This window comes from Prionailurus viverrinus, chromosome A2 (assembly GCF_022837055.1).
Source record: "Prionailurus viverrinus isolate Anna chromosome A2, UM_Priviv_1.0, whole genome shotgun sequence".
Taxonomy (NCBI): domain Eukaryota; kingdom Metazoa; phylum Chordata; class Mammalia; order Carnivora; family Felidae; genus Prionailurus; species Prionailurus viverrinus.
This window is the reverse complement of record NC_062562.1, coordinates 166,423,940-166,443,764: the sequence shown is the minus strand read 5'-3', so window position 1 is coordinate 166,443,764 and position 19,825 is coordinate 166,423,940. Positions and strand designations below refer to the sequence as shown.

The 19,825-nt window shown below is 50.8% G+C and overlaps 1 protein-coding gene across 1 annotated transcript in view; it reads right to left on the bottom strand.

Annotated features, from left to right (window-relative positions):
* Nucleotides 1-19,825, bottom strand: part of DPP6 (dipeptidyl peptidase like 6) — a 713,986-nt gene that overhangs the window by 253,580 nt on the left and 440,581 nt on the right. Inside the window, exon 5 of the mRNA XM_047850332.1 lies at nucleotides 19,676-19,750. Within this exon, the coding sequence (XP_047706288.1) occupies nucleotides 19,676-19,750 (75 nt within the window). The remainder of the gene's footprint in view (nucleotides 1-19,675; nucleotides 19,751-19,825) is intronic.

Genomic DNA, 19,825 nt, shown 5'->3' with positions numbered 1-19,825 from the left:
CAGAGAGGCCACTGAGAAACAGTGACGTCCGTCCTCGTCTGCTGTGACTATCGCCACCATCGTGATCTCTGACGTTGGTGCCATCATAATTAGCAGTCTTCATCATTGTCCCTTTTACTGCTTTCTCCACCACCACCACCACCACCACCATCACCATGACGACTGTCATGGTGGCCATCGTTGCAGCTACACCCAAGATTCCACTCTTAGTCTTAACCCTAATCTCGAGCGACAGCTCCTTTCCTGTACCCAAACCCTTCCTGCACTTTGAGAACCCACCCTGGGCATATGAGTTGCTGAATCAGCATCAGAGGGGAGACACTGGCTGCCCTTCCAGTCCCCAGCCAGCCATTGCCTGGCTCCCCCTTCCCAGTGGTCTCTGTGGTTGTGGTGTTTGCAACTCTGGTCTATAACCTCAATGCCAACATGTGCCGAGAGACCCCAGGGAAGGCACAACAAACCACGTTTTAATTTTGCTTCTGAGCCTAAGCTTGTCTCCCTCACTGCTGTCCTCCAGGGCCTAGCATGTTCCATGTGAACTTTACTTGGCTCACCAGTCCTATCGCTGTGGCCTAATGGGCGACACTGATCATGGTTATCTTCCTCCTGGGGGAGGCCATCACTATGGCCTGGGACTGAGCAAGTAGTCAATAAACACTTATTAGCAGAATGGATGTTTGGGTTCGAGTGAAAAAAAAAATGGGGTCTGCCTCATTAGGAAATGAAGGTCTATTTACCAAGCTTGGCTTTTCCATTTTAAGTAAAAACAGACCATGGAATATACTCTGTGTTTACAATAAATGTGGATGCTGTGATACCAAGGCATTCTAAAAAGACACCGAAAAATGATGTTCATGCTTGCATGAGATGTAAAAGCACAAAAAAATGGGAAGCTTTGGAAAGTGACAAGGATATAATGTTTGATCCATACAAACAGAATTGAACCTAGAATTCGATTCCCAGGCTCATGTGCTTTGGAATCCGTTCGCCATGGGACGGTTTTGCCCCCAAGTTGGCTCTGCTGTATCTCCACCCTGTGTGCTTTCTTTCTTGTTCGAGAAATGGTCGGGGGCACTCTGCTGGACAATACAGACTGTTGTGCAAACCAGTGACAATCCCAGCTCTCACTGCAAGACCACATGCCCTGCTTGGCACGTCTTATTTTTATAAGCCATTGATACTTTAGAGCTAAAAAGTCTGTTTTTCCCAATTGCTAGTGGTGGGGGTAATGGAGGGGGGAGCTGAAGACAACATGACCCTCCCCGGTTCTGTCTTCCTCCCCTGCACACCCCGTCCCCGCCCATGGTCACAACACCAAAACCTCAGTTTATATAAGAAGAGAATTAGATAGAATGAGGTTGGTGTGAAGAAAGAAAACCCAATTATTTGTTCACTAATTCTCTCAATTACTTCATTAATTCAGAAGCATAACAGGGGAACCAAGGGTGACCAAGATCTTAGCAATCGGGACACTTATCCTCAAACACTCATTTGGCTGCACAAAGGAAACACTAAGGATACACAACAGCTGTCTCCAAATATTTGAGGGTCATTAAGTGACAGTGGAGGAAAAATTGTATTTGCTGTTGTTCTGAAACTGGACTAATTTGGTAGCCAATAGATACACGTGGATATTTAAACTTAGGCTAATTACAATTAAAAACCGAGTTCCTCCGTCACACCCGCCACATGTCAAGTGCTCCACCGCCATGTGTGGGCAGTGGCTACCATCTTGGACAGCACAGAAACACAGCATTTCTTTCCATCACTGCAGAAAGTGCCACTGGCCACTCCTCTGTCAAAGGTGGAACACGATTCAGGAACATGACGTCCTAAGAGGTAGACTTCAGTCCGTCTAGAGAAGAACTCTGTTAACAATCACAACTGTTCAGCTTCAGGAGTGGGTGTTCTATAGGGAAGGAACCTCGTAAAGAGAGAACGGAGAACAGAGCTAAGTAACGAGAGGCAGGAACGTTCCCTTCCGGAGAAGTTGTGCCGTGCGGTGACCGGATGCCCGTCTATGTCCCTCCAGTCTCACAATTCTACGATCTTAATCATCACAGAATATGACCAATGTGGTACAGGCGGAAGTACATGCTCATGTTGAGAGAGGAAGAGGAGGGCACCTGTTTAACACGCATCAACCAGTAATCATGACCCAAGTAGAAGGACTTCTGGGGTGATCGAAATTATTTTTTTTAAGTTTTTTATTTTTCAAGAGAGAGAGAGAGCCCGTGCATGCACGTGAGCAAGTCGGGGAGGAGCAGAGACGGGGGAGAGAGAATCCCAAGCAGGCTCTGTACTGTCAGTGCAGTAGGAAATCAAACCATGAACCTAGAGATCACGACCCGAGCTGAAATTGGACGCTTCACCGACTGAGCCACCCAGGGGCCCCTGGGACAATCAAAATTCCTAAACGACATTTCACAAACAACAAAAGCTGGTGTCTGCATCCCATCCAACCCCGCCGTCCCGCGAAAATTAAAGAAAAATTAAGCAAAAGTAACCCATAAGCCTCAGAATGCACACTCCGGTAAATGGCTAAAAGAGAGATTTGAGTAGAGTGGTTCACGGGCAGAGTCTTCCGCATCCAGATCCTGTTTCCCATTGACTAATGGCTTTGTGAGAACTGACCAGCCTGGCAGAGTTTAACAAGCCTCCTGCTCATTAAGAGAATGTGTCCGCCAGGTTACCAGGTAACTGAGTGTGTCAGGGTCCACGTGACAACAAAGAGCTCAGAATACTAGCCAGACACAAAGGTGAAGTCCGTGCGGTTACCGTAAAGTCACAATTAAAATTTTCTTTAATCTGTAAAAACGTTTTTTAGGAATGCATACGTTAATTCGGTCAGGTGCATGGATATTTGGCTTCGAGAGAAAAGCCAGCTCGTTTCTTTAGCCCAACGTGCTGGTAACACCTGCAGAGTCTCAGGTAGACAGTTAAGAACAAGCTGTGGGGTGGCATCCTGAAATGCATCACAGGCTAAGAAGGACACAAGCAAGGCCTCAGTAATGAGACACCTAGCGTGCAGATCAGGGCAGATATTCTATTCTGAAGGGAGACATCACACGTCCCCGGAGGAACTGGGGGGCGTCCAGGACAATCAGTCTCCCTTCTTGATTAGGAATTAAAGCGTCCACAAGAATTCCACTGACAGCATCTTCTAGAGCAAGCCTTTTTGGCCAGCAGGACCTCTCCTCCTCGGTGGGACACTCCTGGGGACAAGCAGGGACGGGGTGGTGTGTCAGGAGAAGCCACATTCATGGAGCCTGATGAGAACACGTTGCTCTCCGCCCGCCCGCCCCGGCCAAGGGCCTAACGAGAGAGCCCGTGCCGGCAGCAGAGGCCCCGAGGGCTCCCGCTCTGCGGTCCCTGACCCAGATCTGTCCGCAGCTGCTCTCCAGCATTGTCTGGGGGCGCAGATGTGGCTGCAAAAATCACCGACCATAGTCTCGTCCCTCCTACACTCACATTACGACCGATGGCAGCTGTCACACCTGCAGCTGTACGTGTGCAAAGCTTGATTCCGTCTACAATCCTGCCCCTCAGATACTGCTTCACGCCTCTGGCCGGTTCCACACACGGAACAGATCAACCCCGCACACGAGCAAGCAGGCGATCTTTGTCCCATCCGCTGGCCGCCAGGACATGTCCACACAAAGCAGTGACGGAGGAAGGCACGCAGGTGGGAAAGACAGCCCTGGGGTGCAATGATGATTTCGGTCTTGGCTTTACCACCAGTGGGTGAGCCACAGGACTTGGGGCAGTCAGCGTCCACTCTCCAGAATTCACCTTCCTCATCTTTGTGCTTTGGAAGGTCCATTCCAGCCCTGTGATCCCATGATGCCGTCGGGCTACAGACAGGAGATGCCGGGGACTGGGGAATAAAGTCCAGGGTGCTCTCCACGCAGGAGGAGAGCCCTCAGAAGGTGAGTCTGTAGGCACAGGGGACAGGATTTGGGGCACGATTAGGACTGCAGGAGGCAGTGCCACGCCCCCCAACAGCCCCTGGGCGGGAGGTGCATAGGGGAAGGGTCAGACGAGGAGCTGCGTGGTGTCAGTCTCGGCCAGAAGCCACAGGAGTCCAGACGAAGGCGACGGCAGTGGGAATGCAGGAAAACAGGATCCCAAGTTACCGGGGCCAATCGCTCAATTTGGTTCGAGTCAGGAATAAGGCAGCCACGTGACACACGGGTCACACAAGATCCAGGGACTCACGGGGAGAGGCCATCTGGAAGCACAGGGCAGGACGGGCACATGATGTGCGCTTCCTGACCCTGAGGGCAGAATGCTGGTGCCTGAGAGTCCTCAAGTCCTCAACCTCTCCATGGCCTTCTGTGGTGGGATAAGGCCGTGATTTCGCAGGAACTTAGAGAACTGTTTCTGTTTTCCCTTTCTTGATCCCATGGCATTCACTGGTCCTTTCGTATATTCACCCAATATTTGCCGATCATTTATTACCTGCCAGGTGTGAACAAACACCATGGATCGTTTGTGCCTGTGGGGAGCCCACAGCTCAGGGACAGGAGACAGGCATGCTCCGTGGGAGGCCCAGGGCAACTGGGGAGGCCTCCCTGAAGAACTTACATTTCTCGACAGAAGACAACAGCAGCTGGACAAGGTCGCGGAGGACATCCAGCCGGAGGGAAGAGCGTGCGGTCATTTGCGATTCACTGAATTGCAAGCAGCAGAGTCCCAGGGCAGTGGCTTCGACAGGCAGGTCGGTTCTCCGGCACGCGAGTCTAGAGGACGCGGTCGGGGGGCAGTTCAATGGCGCCGTCCAGGAGGGCCGTCTCCTGCTCTGACGCCCTCCCGCGGGTTTGGTCCCTGCTTGTCCCATGTGCCTGGTGCCCCACGCTTTGCTGGAGGCGGAGCCACGGGGGAGGGAGGGCCACCCGTCTCTCTTTCAAGAGAGCCACGCTTTCTCAGATGTCCCCGCTACGTGTCCACCACTGTGACGTGACACTGGTGTCCCGCCACCATGTGAGCCGGGCAGGGGAGCGTCTGGTGCTTGGAAATGTGGTGTGAGCAGACAGCAGCAAGCAGGGAAAGGAATCGGCCGTCCAGAGAAAGAGCCTGGCACCCCAGGCGCGGCCAACCGCGCATCCACGGCAGGGAGGGGTCAACCCCGCCTCGCGTCACTCTGCGCCCCCCTCCTCAGTCACCACCCAGCTCCCTCTCGAAGACAGAGCACGAAGGATCAGTCTGTCTTCACCTGCTTCATGAAGACCTCACCTCCCGGGTTTCTCCCCAGCCCCGGCACTGGCTGCTCCAGGCAGATGACGTGTGACAAAGGTCCTTCCTTCCTTCCTCTCCTCCCCGCCCCGCCTCCCAGCCCTGCAGGAACTCAGGAACCACATCTTCACAGCTTAACCTGCTGTCCTCCATTTCGATGAAGAAGCAGGTAAATTCCCACAGCAGAATGCGTTACATGCTCACACGGTGAAGGCAGCAAGATTCCAAAGCAGTCAGAGATTTTCTCCGTATCTGGACGCAAAAAGATTCTCCTCTTTAAAGCTACTTTCAGAAGGTTACATACTGTTTGTCGCCACTTACTTGACATTCTAGGAAAGGTCAAACTGCAGGGACAGAAAACAGATTATTGGCTGCCAGGGGCTAGGGTAGAGGAGGGCCTGACCTCAAAGGGGACTTTCTGGGGCGATGAGGGCTCAGTATCCTCATGGGAGGTGACAGTCACACAAGCCTACACGGGCCTTAGAACTCAGAGAACTGGGGGCGCCCGGGTGGCTCAGTCAGTTAGGAGTCCAACTCTCGATTTCGGCTCAGGTCATGATCTCGCGGTTTGTGAGTTCGAGCCCCGCGTCGAGCTCTGTGCTGACAGCGCGGGGCCTGCTTGGGATTCTCTCCCTCCCCCCGTCTCTCTGCCCTGCTCCCTCTCTCTCTCTGTCTCAAAACAAAGAAACTTAAAATAAATTTTTTAAAAGTCAGAGAGCTGTCCACCAAAAAAAAAATGTAAACCTTTAGAAAGAGAAAAATTCAATTTTTAATCGTTTTATGTATAACATGCTTCTACACTAAAACCAAGGAGATCCAAGATGGGTTGAGGACTATCATAGCTGTAATCCACCAACGACAGCATTTCCACATGCATTCTGGGCTGAGTGATTATAAAGATGAGCTGCAGAGCATTCTTACATATTTATGACATTACAAGTCTCCTTAGAACGAAGGGCTTTAAAAGACACTTCACAGAACATATGTCTATACGCACGGCTTAACAAAAGTGCAGTTAAGAAGCCTGAATCATGGAAGCTGAAATCGCTCACGGTGGGCAAACATTCCACCCACACAAGTGCTCACAGCCCCGAGAGGGCTTGAGCGGCCGCGACAACCACGTGGAGGGGGAGGGGGTGCGCGTCCGTTTGTGAACTGAGCGTACGCTCGTGGAGGCCTGCCACGGGGCAGCTGGGGCGTGAGGCTACATCCGAGGCCGCTCGAGTCCAGTGGAGATGGAGACTATCTGGCAACTGCGAAGGGCTGAGGACGTACACGGGGGTCACTAACCCACACCTGTGGGGTCAGGGAGGGCTTTGAAGGGTGTGGTAGAACTTTCAGGAGATGGAGGGGGCAGACTCCCCGGGTCCCTCGGGGCTCCCTGGAGGCAGCAGAGCGTGTGACGGGGAGACTAGGTGAGACCTCTTGGCCAGTCGTGGCTGCACAGGGAAGCAGGTCTCTGGCTGCAATGCACAAAGTCGGTTACACCCAGATCACCTTAAAGTGCACAGTCTGATTCATTACGTTTTGGGCAAGGGCCTGAGGCTGAGGATTTCTAACACGCTTTGTGGCCATACCCCTGCTGCTGGTCAGTGGATCGCATTTTGGGGATGGCAACAACTGATACAGGAATTGCAGTGAGAGACTGGGATGCCCAGGGACAGCGTGTTGCAAAAAGAAAAGTGACTGAGTCCAGGACTCAGAATCTGCGTGCTGGACAAACTCCTACCCCGGCAGGCAAAGGAGAAGCAGCCAAAAGAACCTCTGAGGGTGAGGGGTCAGGAGAGTCAAAGGAAGGGGGAGGGGTGAGGGATCTTAGTTCTGCCAGAAGCGCCAGCCTGGTGACGCTGGAGGAGGGAGGTGCTCTGACTCAACATCTGCGTCCCAAAGTCACATACTGCAGCTCTAACCTCCAGTGTGGCCGTATTTGGACACAGGCCGAGGAGGAGTTAATTAAGGTTAAATGGGGTCATAGGGCTGTTCCCTGATTTGATAGGACTTGTGGTCTTACAAGAGGAGGCACCAGAGACTTGCCTCCCTCTCTCTCTCTGCGCACACACCGAGGAAAGGCATGGCCCGCACACAGCAAGATGGCGGCCGTCTACAGGCCGGGAAGAGAGCCCTCATCAGAAACCCAACCCGGACTTCCAGCCTCCCAAACCGTGAGAAAATTAATGTCTATTGTTTGAGGCACCCAGTCTGAGAAATTTTGTCGTAGCACCTGAGCTGATGACACTGATTTGGGTACCAGGAAGTGGGGGGGCTGTTGTAACAGACATGTAAGAATGAGGAAGCAGCCCCGGAAGTGGGTGACGAATGGAGGCTGGAGGAGGGCTGAGCTGCGGCTGGAAAAAGCCTGGGTTGCCGTGAAAGAACCGCTGGTCCCTATGTGCACGTAAAGGCCATTCTGATGAGCTCTCGGCTGGAATGAGGACCCATTCATGGGAAACGAGAAGAAAGAGTCCCCCTGTCATAAGGCAGCAAAGAGTTCCGGCTAAATTATAGTCTCTTGGGGAAGATAGGACTTGCGAGCCTTGGAACTGGACAGGTGGCGAGGAGGCTTCTAAGCAGAATGTGGAAGGCGGGGGCTGGGTCCTCCTGACCGCTCACAGACGGTTTGAGAGGACGGAGATGAATGCAACAAGGAGTGGTTATGTGGGAAGGACCGGAAACTGGACCACTCGGAAGATGCTCCACCTACTCGTATTGAGGAAACGAGGAGGCCTGTCTGGAAGCGTCCCAACAACCCTCTGGTAGAGACCAGCTGGGAGCGAGCCGGAGTTCAACCAGCCACTCGAGCAGAGGCAGACCCAGAGAGGATCGTATTGCAGGAACACTGCTATCCGGGACCACAGGGGACAGTAACCTGGTACAGAACGAAAGAGGGCATGCCGATGTCTTGGCTGCTACGGGACAGGACCGTAGAGCTCTCTGGCTGCAAACAGGCTTCATTCTCCAAGAAAAGGGAAGAATTCAGAAATCACGAGAATCATCAGGGCAGAGGGCAGCTCTCCAGAGGCAAGGCCCCTGTGCAGAGAGCCTCCAGCCAGAGGACGATTCTCGAGACTTAAGACAGACACAACCTTGCTAGATGTGGGGTGTCCTCGGGCCTGTCCCCCTTTCCCCTTTCTGATCTCTCACTTGGAACGGGACGTGTGTCCCTGCCTATCCACCATGACATTCTGGAAGCACATGACTGGCTTCATGGGCTCCCAGCTGCACAGGAGACAGCCTGAGGCTGAATCTGACCTCGGGCCTCAACCAGAGCAGATTCAGATGATGTTCAGGTGAGATGTGGACTCAGGTTAGAGTGGATGCCGGAATGAAGACCTGGGGGCCGTCTGGACAGGAAGAACGTATTCTGCAAGTGACAAGGACATGCACTTCAGGGGGCAGTGGTGAAGTGCCAGGGAATCGACTGTGTCCCCTCAAAATTCACGTGGGAGCGCTAACCCAGTGTGACGGTATTTGGAGATGGGCTTCTATGGAAATAATTAAGGTTAAGTGAGGTCATACGGGTGGTCCCTGATGTGACTAGCTGACTAGCACGGTGGGGGGGGGGCGGGGGGGACAAATGAATTCAGTGACGGCCAGAAGACAGCTGGTAAAACCAGGTCCGAGGGCAGATTGCCAAAGCATCACTTTCCCTGGCTTTTCCGAACACCCTGTGCTTGCGGGCAGCGTCCGAACCCTTGGTCCATTCGGAGCAGAGCAATCGAGTAGAACTGACGACTGTGACATTATGCAGATTAACCTACGGGATGTTTTTACTAATTCTTCTTTCCTCACCCAAGAAGTGATGAGATCAAAGCCAAGTGTCCGTCAAATCTACCCGGGCATTTCTGTCCGTTCTTATTTCTTCAATCCAGCGTTAAGAAAACAAAAAGGTTTTCCTTCTTTCGATAATCGTCTCTGGTAGCTGTTGTGGCAGCCAAAAAAAATTGAGAATTCTCAAAGCCCCAGATGAGTCGGTCAGGCGGCACGCTCAGTTATGGAAGGGTGCCTGGCTTGGGCTCCTTCCACGTAAAGGGATGACCATCTTTCCAGTTTATAATTTCTTAATTAGGTAACAGATTGCAGGGCTGCTGGAAGGATGAGACTGCACACTCCTCCTCTCCGTTTCCCACCTTCCGTGGACACAAGGTCTACCCCCTTCACACGCACCCATACCCACGCGCTCCCAAACACGCCCGCGGGAAATCCTGCAAACACGGGCTCGTTGGTGTCGGTCACGCTGCTGCCACCGCCCAGGAGAAGGTGAGACAGACACCGAGAGGCCCAGGGCAGCTCCCAACTTAAGGCGCATTCAAACAACTCATCGCTTCTGCTCGTTAATTTCTACAGGCTCCAAAACTGTGGTTACTGACTTGGCTGGAAGTCCCACCACAGCAGATGCATCAATAAAACCCGCCAAGCCTTGATATACGTGCACGTTATCCCACGACCGAGCACTCTGGAGACTTCCTCTCCCATGTTCGGGGTTTTTCTTCCCGCCCCCCTTCAGGAGCCACACAACCCAGTAAGAGGGAAAAAGACTTTAGGAAATGAAGACCTATTGTTTAATAGAACACACAGTCCCGAGGTATTTGCTGTGTCGTGCGTGGAGCGTGTCATGGGGTTTTTCAAATTGCACGGCATCCCTACTGCGGAAAACACCAAGAAAGAAGCGGGGATACAATCAACTCTTAAAAACTACGTTCTGAAAAGTCTATCTGCTGTCACACACATGACAGCTACGGCTGCCAGTGGGAGAAGCTGGAGCGTGCCCTGACCTGTTTCCAGTCGCAGGCTGGCTAATTTTACCGCCGAACTAACGTGGCCATATGTGTGATATTGTTGGAAATACTCCGGAAGGCATCTTCGCGGAACGTTGCGCTAAAGTGTTTCCCTTAACAGCAGTTGGAACCCAAGACCACAAATGGAACCGGTCCTAACGTACAATAGTGATGAATTCCTTCCAGGTTTTAGTAACAGAAAAATGCTTCAGCCACCGAGTAGGGATAATAGATGATGATCTCTACGGAAAGTCTCTAAGCCGTCACTGTTGTTCAGGGGACCCCGTAGCTGGGTCCGTATCAATCAGCTTTGCGTCCCTGCATGTAATTGCTGCTAACGAGCTCACCCGCAATAATGGCCTGTTAAATGGGAACTGAGGAACAAATCTTTCAGGAAGAATTTGAGTCATTTTTCCCCTCGCTACGTTACAATGGCGGCCGTGTATAATAAAAGCAATTAAGTGTTCTCTATTTAATACCTCACTGTGTCACTCAGCAAACCTCATTTCCCTTTCTTCACCTCTTTTATTACCGACGACACAAACCTCACTCATTAATCTGGATCGCTCAGAGACCCTCCACGAGCGGGGGGCCCGCGGGAGTGACGGTCATCACGTTACCGCCGCTCACCCTCCTCTCGAGGCCCCCGTCTGAGCCGGTCTCTGAGCTGCCCTGGCTCCTCGGACCTTCCACGGCATGGTATCCCCTGACACACCTGCCCTGTGGCTAGCTGACACGTTGTGTCCCCCGTCTCTCAGCAGGTGCTGCCATTCTGCCCCCCGTCCTCACCGACGCCTGGTGCTCGGCGGGTCTCAACGCCCCCTCTGCTGTGGACTCTTCAGTGCCAGGCCTGACAGTAAGTCCTGCCTCCTCTCCCTCAAGCCGCGGGGAGCCCGGGTGGCACCTCGTCCCCCAGCAGGTCTCGCAGATGCCTGGCGGCTCCCCGGCCTTCCCACCTGCCTCATTCCTGTCACGGGGGACTAACCACGGCATCTCACGTGCACTGGCCCACAGTGGCACGCTCCTTCTGCAGCCGCCGCTACCCAGACTTCTGACCCAACGGAAGACCCCCCCTTTCCTACCGCTGGTCCCTCCTGGTTTCACTTCCCTCCATGACCCCACGAGTGTCCATGGTCCCAACTTTAAGTCCCAACTTCACTACCTGCCAAATCTGCAGCCCCAGCTGGTACCAACCACGGGACCCCAACGAGCCCACCGATCCACCAGCGGCCCACACCGTCTTCGATCATCTCCTGCCTCCTTCCTCCACCACGAGAAGGGCCCTCTCCCAGAAGCCAGAAGGTTCTGGAGGGAGCACAGTGAGTTCAAAGGCCCTGGGGTCGGCAGGGGCATGCAATGTTAGAGCCACAGAGAAGTCGCTGTGGCCGGACAGAGCAGGAGGAGAAGGCCACGCAGGCCTCAGGCCTCTGTCACATGCCGGTGTCCCGCCAGCCTGCAGGGGGAGGCACGGTGCCAGGAGACCGCCCTTATTTCAGGCTGAAGAGCACCTGGCCGCCTGCAGAGACCAGTGTGGACAGGGAACAAGAAGGGAAGCACAGAGACCAATCAGGGAGGCTGCTCAGGAAGCGGTCAGCTTGCGGCGCTGGGAGGGGACAGGTTTCCTGGCACCTGTGAACCACAGCACACCGGGCCACTGCTGGCCACAGCCACTGAAGCTTCAGGCCCCGCCCACCATGCAGGCCTCCTGAGGACTGTTCTTTCGCCTGTGGGGACGCAGACATAGGCTCTTGGTGCAGCACTCCATGATACAAACGTGTCAAGCACCCTATGGAAACCACGCTCAAAAGCATTCGTCTTTAAACTGGGATCCACGGAGGGTACTTCAGGTAAGCTAGAGCCTCTATTTCTCCCCCGTTGCTGGAGCAGCACGCTTGTGCACGCGTACACACACACACACACACACACACACACACACACAGAATTACCCGGACGACGTTTGCATTTTGATGAGAAAAGAACCACTCTTTGAACCACATTTTTCCTAGGCTTCGTACTGAGCTTTTAAACTTAGCTCCAAACCTGAACAGAAAGGCACATGAACAAAACAAAATACCCAAATTCTGTGTGTGTACACGTTTGGAACCAGTTTTGTGTTAAAACGATACAACCACAAAAACCAGTACACTAGGAGACGCTAAGAACCTGTTACTTCAAAAGCAACCAAAAACGGACGACCGAACTTCCAGACAAGGAAGAATCCACACTTACCCCTGACACCAGGCGGGAGGTTCGTGGGGAGGGGAAATCCACACCCGTGGCCACACGCTGGCGTGGCCCTTACGTAGTTTTGCAAGAACTTTGACCCGTTGGGTTTTCACGAGCTGGCGGAACCGTGTGCGTGGGGTCCGAGGTGTGCTGGGTGAAAACAGGTGTTTCAGACCCCGAATGACAACTTTCCATAATCGAACAGTGGACGTGGTGGCTGACGACCAGACCTTCCACAGGTAAACAGCCAACTGTAAGGTGCTTACAAAACAACGTGGGCAACGTATCTCACGAACTCTGCAAAAGACGGTTGGAACTGAAACACCAGACTGAATCACGGGGCTTCTGAGAAATATTGGGCGGGGGCCCGGGGATCAGACAGGGCACCTCTGGGCCCTGAAGAAGACCGGGAGAATTCACTGAAGGCCGGCCTCGCCCCTGCTGCGGAGCACCTTCCGGCTGCAGAAGAAGACAGAGAGCTCCCTGCAATGCTCTGTAGGTTCCCGGGGCTGGGCCCAGGAAAGGCTGTCAGATAAAGCGGAAAGATCTAGTCCAACAGCCCGAGAATTAAGACACACGTCTCCCTTGGATGCTCCTGGGCAAAGATCTCGTCGGTTCTCAGGAGGAAGGGATGGTAGGAAACATCAGAACCACGTTGTAACTATGGCATTATTGGTACAGGAAGTCACATGCCCAGAATTACACGAGTCACATGAATTCGTTTGTAATAGAGTCAGCCCGTGAATATGGGGTCAATAATTTATAGCTAACCCCTTCTGTTTACAGAGTCTCAAGCTGGTTTTTAAAAGTTAACTCTCGGGGCGTCTGGGTGGCGCAGTCGGTTAAGCGTCCGACTTCAGCCAGGTCACGATCTCGCGGTCCGTGAGTTCGAGCCCCGCGTCAGGCTCTGGGCTGATGGCTCGGAGCCTGGAGCCTGTTTCCGATAATGTGTCTCCCTCTCTCTCTGCCCCTCCCCCGTTCATGCTCTGTCTCTCTCTGTCTCAAAAATAAATAAATGTTAAAAAAAAATTAAAAAAAAAAAGTTAACTCTCATACCCAGAGGTAACGGGTAACCACGCTGGACAGGTGCGCTGAAGACTGAAGGGCAGGGTCACCTCGCCAAATGTGCTCGATCAGGCCTGTCCACGTTTGAGTGCTTTTCAGGCTTCACCTGAATTATAAGTTCACCGTGGCTCAGACAGCAAGGCGGGCCACAAGCACTCACTCCGAGGACAGGAAGAGGGCAGGAAGTTATCCCACGTGAGACCGCTTCAAATTTCTGCAGTGAAAAGCCCAGCATCACATCCCGTTCTCGGGTCGGAGCAGGATCAGCCTATAGGTGCGGGGAAGTGAGCCCCAGAAGGTGGACATGACCCTTCTCTCAGCCGAGGGACGGGGTCCAGAAAGCTCAGGGACCATGACACTTCCTGTTGTGACACCAGCTCTGGAAGTTTAAATTGCTAGAGACTCCAGAAAAACCCCGTTTTCTGCCCCCTCCGTGCGCTGGGAAATGCCCAGCTCAGCCCTCACAGATCGGTCCCCAAACCTCTCTGTCGTGGACACAGGCGGGGGCCCCAGACACAGCCGGAGACAGAAGACCAGGCCTCTAGGAACCACCATCTGGGCTCAGAACAGCAAATCACTTGATTAACTTCCCCAACTAGTTAATGGTGCCACCATTAACCAAGAATATATAATCCTTAGAAGAACAAAAGAGCATAATAATATTTCTTGGTACACTTTCCTTCTCCAGCACAAAACTTTAAAAATCTCTTCAAGATATGTGCCAGGAAACCACAAGAAATATGTCCACGTTTAATGGCCTAATGATTTCTCTCTGTATTCTAATTTCAGTGCTAAATTTGAGATTCTGGAAGTAGTATAAAAAAAAGAGAAAGTTTTCACTCGGGTTCCTAAGAGGATGATGGTAATACTATGCTTGCATGGATTTAGGCGGTATCTTTAGGCCGCTGAACTTGAAAATATAATACAAATAAAATGATAACGAGAAATTACACGATAGAGAATCCTCTTGTATGTCAAGGTCTGGGTTAGGCGTCTTCCGGTATTATTCATTTACTTGTGGTGTAACCCAGACAGGGGGGGCTGTTATCCATAATTGGTATCTGTAACATCTCTGAGTCACTAATCGGCCACACAGTGGTATCCCCACATCTCTGGTGAAAAATTCAAGTGGTGTGCCCCCCTCCTCAGTCATCAGCAAGTCATTCGCGGAGGGGTGATGACCGTTTGGTGTTCCTGCTCCCGGCCCAGCCCTCCCGGGGCCTCTCCAACTCTTCAAAACTCTGAAGGCGGGGGAAGAAAGATTATTACTCTCTCCCGGCGGGTGTATTACGTCCTTCAGCAGACTGTGGGGTCACCAAGTGCCACACAGATACAAGGAACCACACTTTCTTACACATGGTACGACAGGCAGCCCCTGAAGTGCTCCCGACAACCCCCCGGCCCCCACATTCACTCCCTGTGGAATCCCCTCGACTCACGCAGGGGCAGAGCCCAGTGACATGTTTCTCACAAGCAGAGCAGGATGGGGAAGGCGTAGCTGTCATTAGGTCCTGAGGGCTGGGACTGCTGTCTTTCTGTCACTCTCGGCCCAGCCTGCTTGCTGCTCTGATGAGGGAGACTGCCCCCCGAACTGGGTGGAGACGTCCTGTGGACCCAATGTGCAAAGATGGTCCTGGGCTAGGGCTGGGGGTAGACGGGAGATCAGAGACCTTCCCTTGAGCAGCTGACAATGTAAAAATGGGCAAACAAACCAGTTTACGTCAAACAACTGGGAAATGGAACAACGCTGCAGTGAGCCTAAGTCAATGAGAGGAAGGCACACACAATGAATAGTATAAAATTAAACTTAAAGTGTCTCTCCTTCGGCCCTTACTGTCCTCGAGACACTGCCTTACTTACTATCTGTATCCAAGCTCTTGGACTCTCTGTTCTGGTTGCCCCATTCTCTCCCGGCCCTTATCCACCACTTCTACTCCAGCCACTGAATGCAAGCTTCAACCAACCCCAAGTGGGTGCATTTGGAGAGCCCCCAGATCTGGCCCCGGACGCAGCCAGAGAACCCCTTTGTGCTCAAAGGCTTGCAACCTAGAAGTGCGGTTGCGGGAGCTCGGTGGGTTGGGCTACCCTTCATGGATGGAGGACAGGGGCTGACAGATAATGCGTCCTCTCCGAGCCTCCCAGGTGGACTTCCAAGATGCACAAGGCTGCACAGAGGGTCCAAAGGCATCCAGAGCGAGTTGGTCACGATGGTGACCAATCTGGTGGCAGAGCATTCCCCCTGAGGCTTCGAGGAAAGGTGCAGGACAGAAAGTGAACCAGGACTTCAGCATCACGGGCATGGCATCTCACACCACAAGGAAGAGTGACATCACCGTGACAGACAGAGGACCTGCCAGGGCGGAGCCCCGTGCTACAATGTTCAGATGTCCAGAGTCCACAGTGGCCAGCTTTCCTCCTCTTTGGGGCATTTCCTTTCTGTTATACACATAATAAGACACTTTGTGGCCTTTTCTCCCATCGGTTTGGACTCTCTTCTTACTCCTTAGAAGATTTATCCTTTATAACCTTTACAACATATTGAACTTCCTCAGACTCAGTCTTATGCCTTCTTCACTTCCATATAGCTCCTGTAACTGTCCCCATGGGTCATGTCATCTACACCCACGGTTGTATTTCCCTCCTTTAAGTTAATTACTTTTGAAATTTTCTCCATTCCAGACACGGCTTATGGGATTCACACCCGTATATATTTTTTAATGTTTATTTTTGAGAGAGAGAGAGAGAGAGACAGAGTGTGAGCAGGGGTAGGGGAGGGGCAGAGAGAGAGGGAGACACAGAATCCAAAGCAGGCTCCAGGCTCTGAGCTGTCAGCATGGAGCCCAACGCGGGGCTCGAACTCCTGAACCTTGAGATCATGACCTGACCTGAAGTCAGATGTCTAACCAACGGAGCCACCCAGGCGCCCCCCAACCCATCTTTCCAGCCATTTTCTTGTAAATTGTAAACTCTTGTTAAACGCCCCAGAGTTGCCTGAAACTCAGTTCCAGAAGCAAGCCCACGAACAGCCCAAGATATCGCCACCCTCTTTGTAACCCTGAACCTGATGGGCGAGCCCCGTCTTATCTCTAGCCACACTGGGTTTCTCTGTACCTCTTATTCACCACACACACCCTCCCCACCGGACTCTGTCAGAGTCCAGCTGAAGTTCCGATTCCTTCTGGAAGCCTTTCCGGGTCTACCTAACGGGGTCAAATTTTTGTTTTACGCTCACGAAACTCCTCTTGGCAGTTCTACGCAAGTGGCACTGGTTATGTGCCTACGTGACTGTATTGCAGGCTCCATGACATAAGGTAGCTTGCCTCTTTTGCACGACTTAGTGCACAAAATGAAACTGAAGATATAAAAGAATCATTGGACGTGTCTCCGCAAGACTAGAAGGAGCTTGAATCTTCCTGAGGAAAGAGCCCTGTGTCCAAGCCCTAGAGAAGGACACTTACCTAGGTTTGCCAGGTAAGTGCTTTCCATGGGCTATCCCATCCAGTCCCCACCTGAGCATGGCTAGATGCCCACTGACGCCTTGTTTGAGGCAGGAAGCTGGGCTCCAAAGAGCTGATTGTTCCAGATAAGCACTTGAGCCCGGGGGCTGCTAGATTTGCAAGTACACTGTGGGCGGGGCAGCAGAGAGGAGCAGTTGGAAGAATTGCTGTTTTCCTATTGCAAAGTGCAATATTTGGATATTCTGGGTGGAGCTGTGACCCAATGTATTGAAATTTGATTGCAAATGAAACATTTATGCTATTATGTGAGAGATGCCTGGTAATTGGACAGTTGGTTCATACAAAACTATTTTTTATGACAGTCTTTTCAGTGAGAAGTTGAGTTTGTGCCTAGAAACAAGGTATCCTGGCTGCCTTTGAAACACACAAATAAGGATGTGATAGACATAGATCCAAAGATAGAATTCCAGTTTCCCTACCATCAGATAGGAATCACATATGGTCATACCAATTTGGGAAACACTGTGTAACCCACATGAGAATATGAAAAGCTTCAACATATCCTCAGTAAAGAAACTTACTTGATTGTGTTTAACTAGAGTTCTAAAATTTATGTGACTATGGAAACTATTTTTTTTTTTAATATCCAGGGATAATGACACAGACATTAAAAACAAAGTCGAAAGTCCTGGCTTGTGCCATTTCCTCCAGAAGTACAGATCTAGACCCTTCCCTTGTAAGCCACCCACTTTTCTAAAAATATCTGCATCTTAAGTTATCCAGTTAGGAAGTTATGTCTAACACCCCACTCCAAGTCGTCCTGCAGAGGGCCAACATTTCCTCCAGAAGAACAGGACCTGTGCTTAGTTGTACGTCTGGTAACTGCTCAGCACTTGAAAACCATGCAGGGTTGTTCCTTCGATTCAAGTTTAAAGTATCCCTTTGCACAGAATTTTTACAGAGCACACATTTTCAATACTTCAATTAGTTTTACCGTTCACTAAATCCACTCCTAGTTTCTTACACTTTCCTACTCCAACACAGTCCTACCCCAAAGGCCAACGGATGCTGTGTGGTGAGAAACGGTTCCTTCAAGGTTCCTGTGGACAGCCAGTGTTTTTACATGGCAAAGACTCATATTTAGCAAAGTGTTCTTTACCAAAAGAGTCATTGCTTGGAATGGGAGTCCATGGCACTCTTTCAGAAGGAGCATCGGGAAAGACAAGGAAGACCAATGGAGAGTTCTACCATGCACAGAACAGAATCATGGATGCGCCCACATCCCCCCGATGAGAAGATAGGAGACTTGCTTCTGTAAGATTTGGGAGAACAAATACAAAGTGTTGTGCTGAAGGCTTCTAGGAGCAGGAAGCTCATGAGGAAACCAGGCAACCCATCCTGGTGTTGAGACCCTCCCAATGAGAAACGAGGCTCAGTATCTAAGATGAACTAGTATCTGTCTTCCTAAGCTTTTCTCACATGGGTGTTGGCTGTGTCTCTCCCAGACAAACCCACGACAAAGGCATCACCCCATCCCTATGAGAGCCTTCAAGTACCTGCTGAGTTTTTTTTCTCTTATTCAAGAGTAGAGATGACACTTTTGGTGGTGTCCGTGAAGGGAGCTGAACCACTCTGTGATCCACGTCCAACACACCCATGTGCTTGAGGCTTAGAGAGGCAAGCCCAGGGGTGGGTATAGGACCCGCACAGTCCCAAGGCTGAAGGATGGCTTCTACCACGTCCAGTTCCCTCACCTCCCCCAATCAGATAAAGATGACCAGCTGTTCCAAAGGAGGTGGATGGAAACAGTGAAAACTTTTGTGTTATGGACATTAAAACAACAGAAGGTGGAAGAGTGGAGACAGTTTTTCAAAAGATGTACATTTTGAGGAAAAAGATGGAAATCTCCAATAAATAATCCAGCTGTCAAATACCTTTTAAAAGAAATTCTAAAAATTCTAGGATTGGGCTTGGATCTCCATGCAAACCAAGCCCCCAGGTACTCCAGCGGGATGTCATTCAACAAGCTAGCCTTCTCGTGCCGGGACAAGAGCTTCTCAAACACACCAAGAAGGTGTTCAGGCTTGACTTAAAATCCAGGTACCCTTAGAGCTCACAGAAGCGTCACAAAACCCTGGACAGAATGGTCTCAGAAGAACAGGAAAGGCAGTGGAATTCTGTATTTTGCTTGCCAGAGAATAAAGTTCCACAAATGCACATTTCTAAAGTTGCTAATCTCTTATAAGCTGAACATCTGCTTCACTGATACAAATAAATTTCACCTTCGAGCTCATTTAAAATTAAAGAGCCAAGATGAATTTTAAATTATGAGCACGTTAAAAGAATAAAAGGAAAAGAAAGAGCTAGTTTTAGGCAGCCACTAAAGCCCAGAGTGAGATTTTATAGAAACTTCTGGTGCGATTTTATGGGAAGCTCATATATGAAGTGCTAAAAACAGGGATTTATATAATGAAAAGTGATATTTCAAGTCTTGTCTAGAATACTAGGATGGCTAAGAGATAATTAACATTTCATTTTAGTTTAGGGAGAACCTGACAGTTGGTTTTTGTTCTCGGGATAAAATTTATGGTATGATTGAGAAAATGGCAAGAGAAAGAACTGCACAAAAGGGTAAGATAAATCTTTATAAAAAGACAACTTCTAATCATGTCCCTCCAGAAAATCCTACGAAATTGCCCCGAAAAGGAGTGATTTTTTTTTTTTTTCCTGCCAAAGGGATTTTTATACCTTTCTTCTCTCCTAGGTGGCAGTGTGGCATAAAAGGAGACTAATTCAGGACCCATCAACCGTTTCAGGATTCCAAGATCACGGAGAATGAAGGTTCAAGGGAAAATACTTAATAGGGTCTCAGAAGGGAGAAACGATTTTTTATAGACGGAAAAGAACGGTACTCACTGGCTCCACGTTGTATGAAAACAGAGCATATTCCTTATCTGGAGAGATTTCATATCGGATGGCTCTTAATGATTCCTAAAAGGAAAAAAAAACACAAATAATTTTATTTTTTTTAACATTTATCTATTTTTGAGACAGAGAGAGACGGAG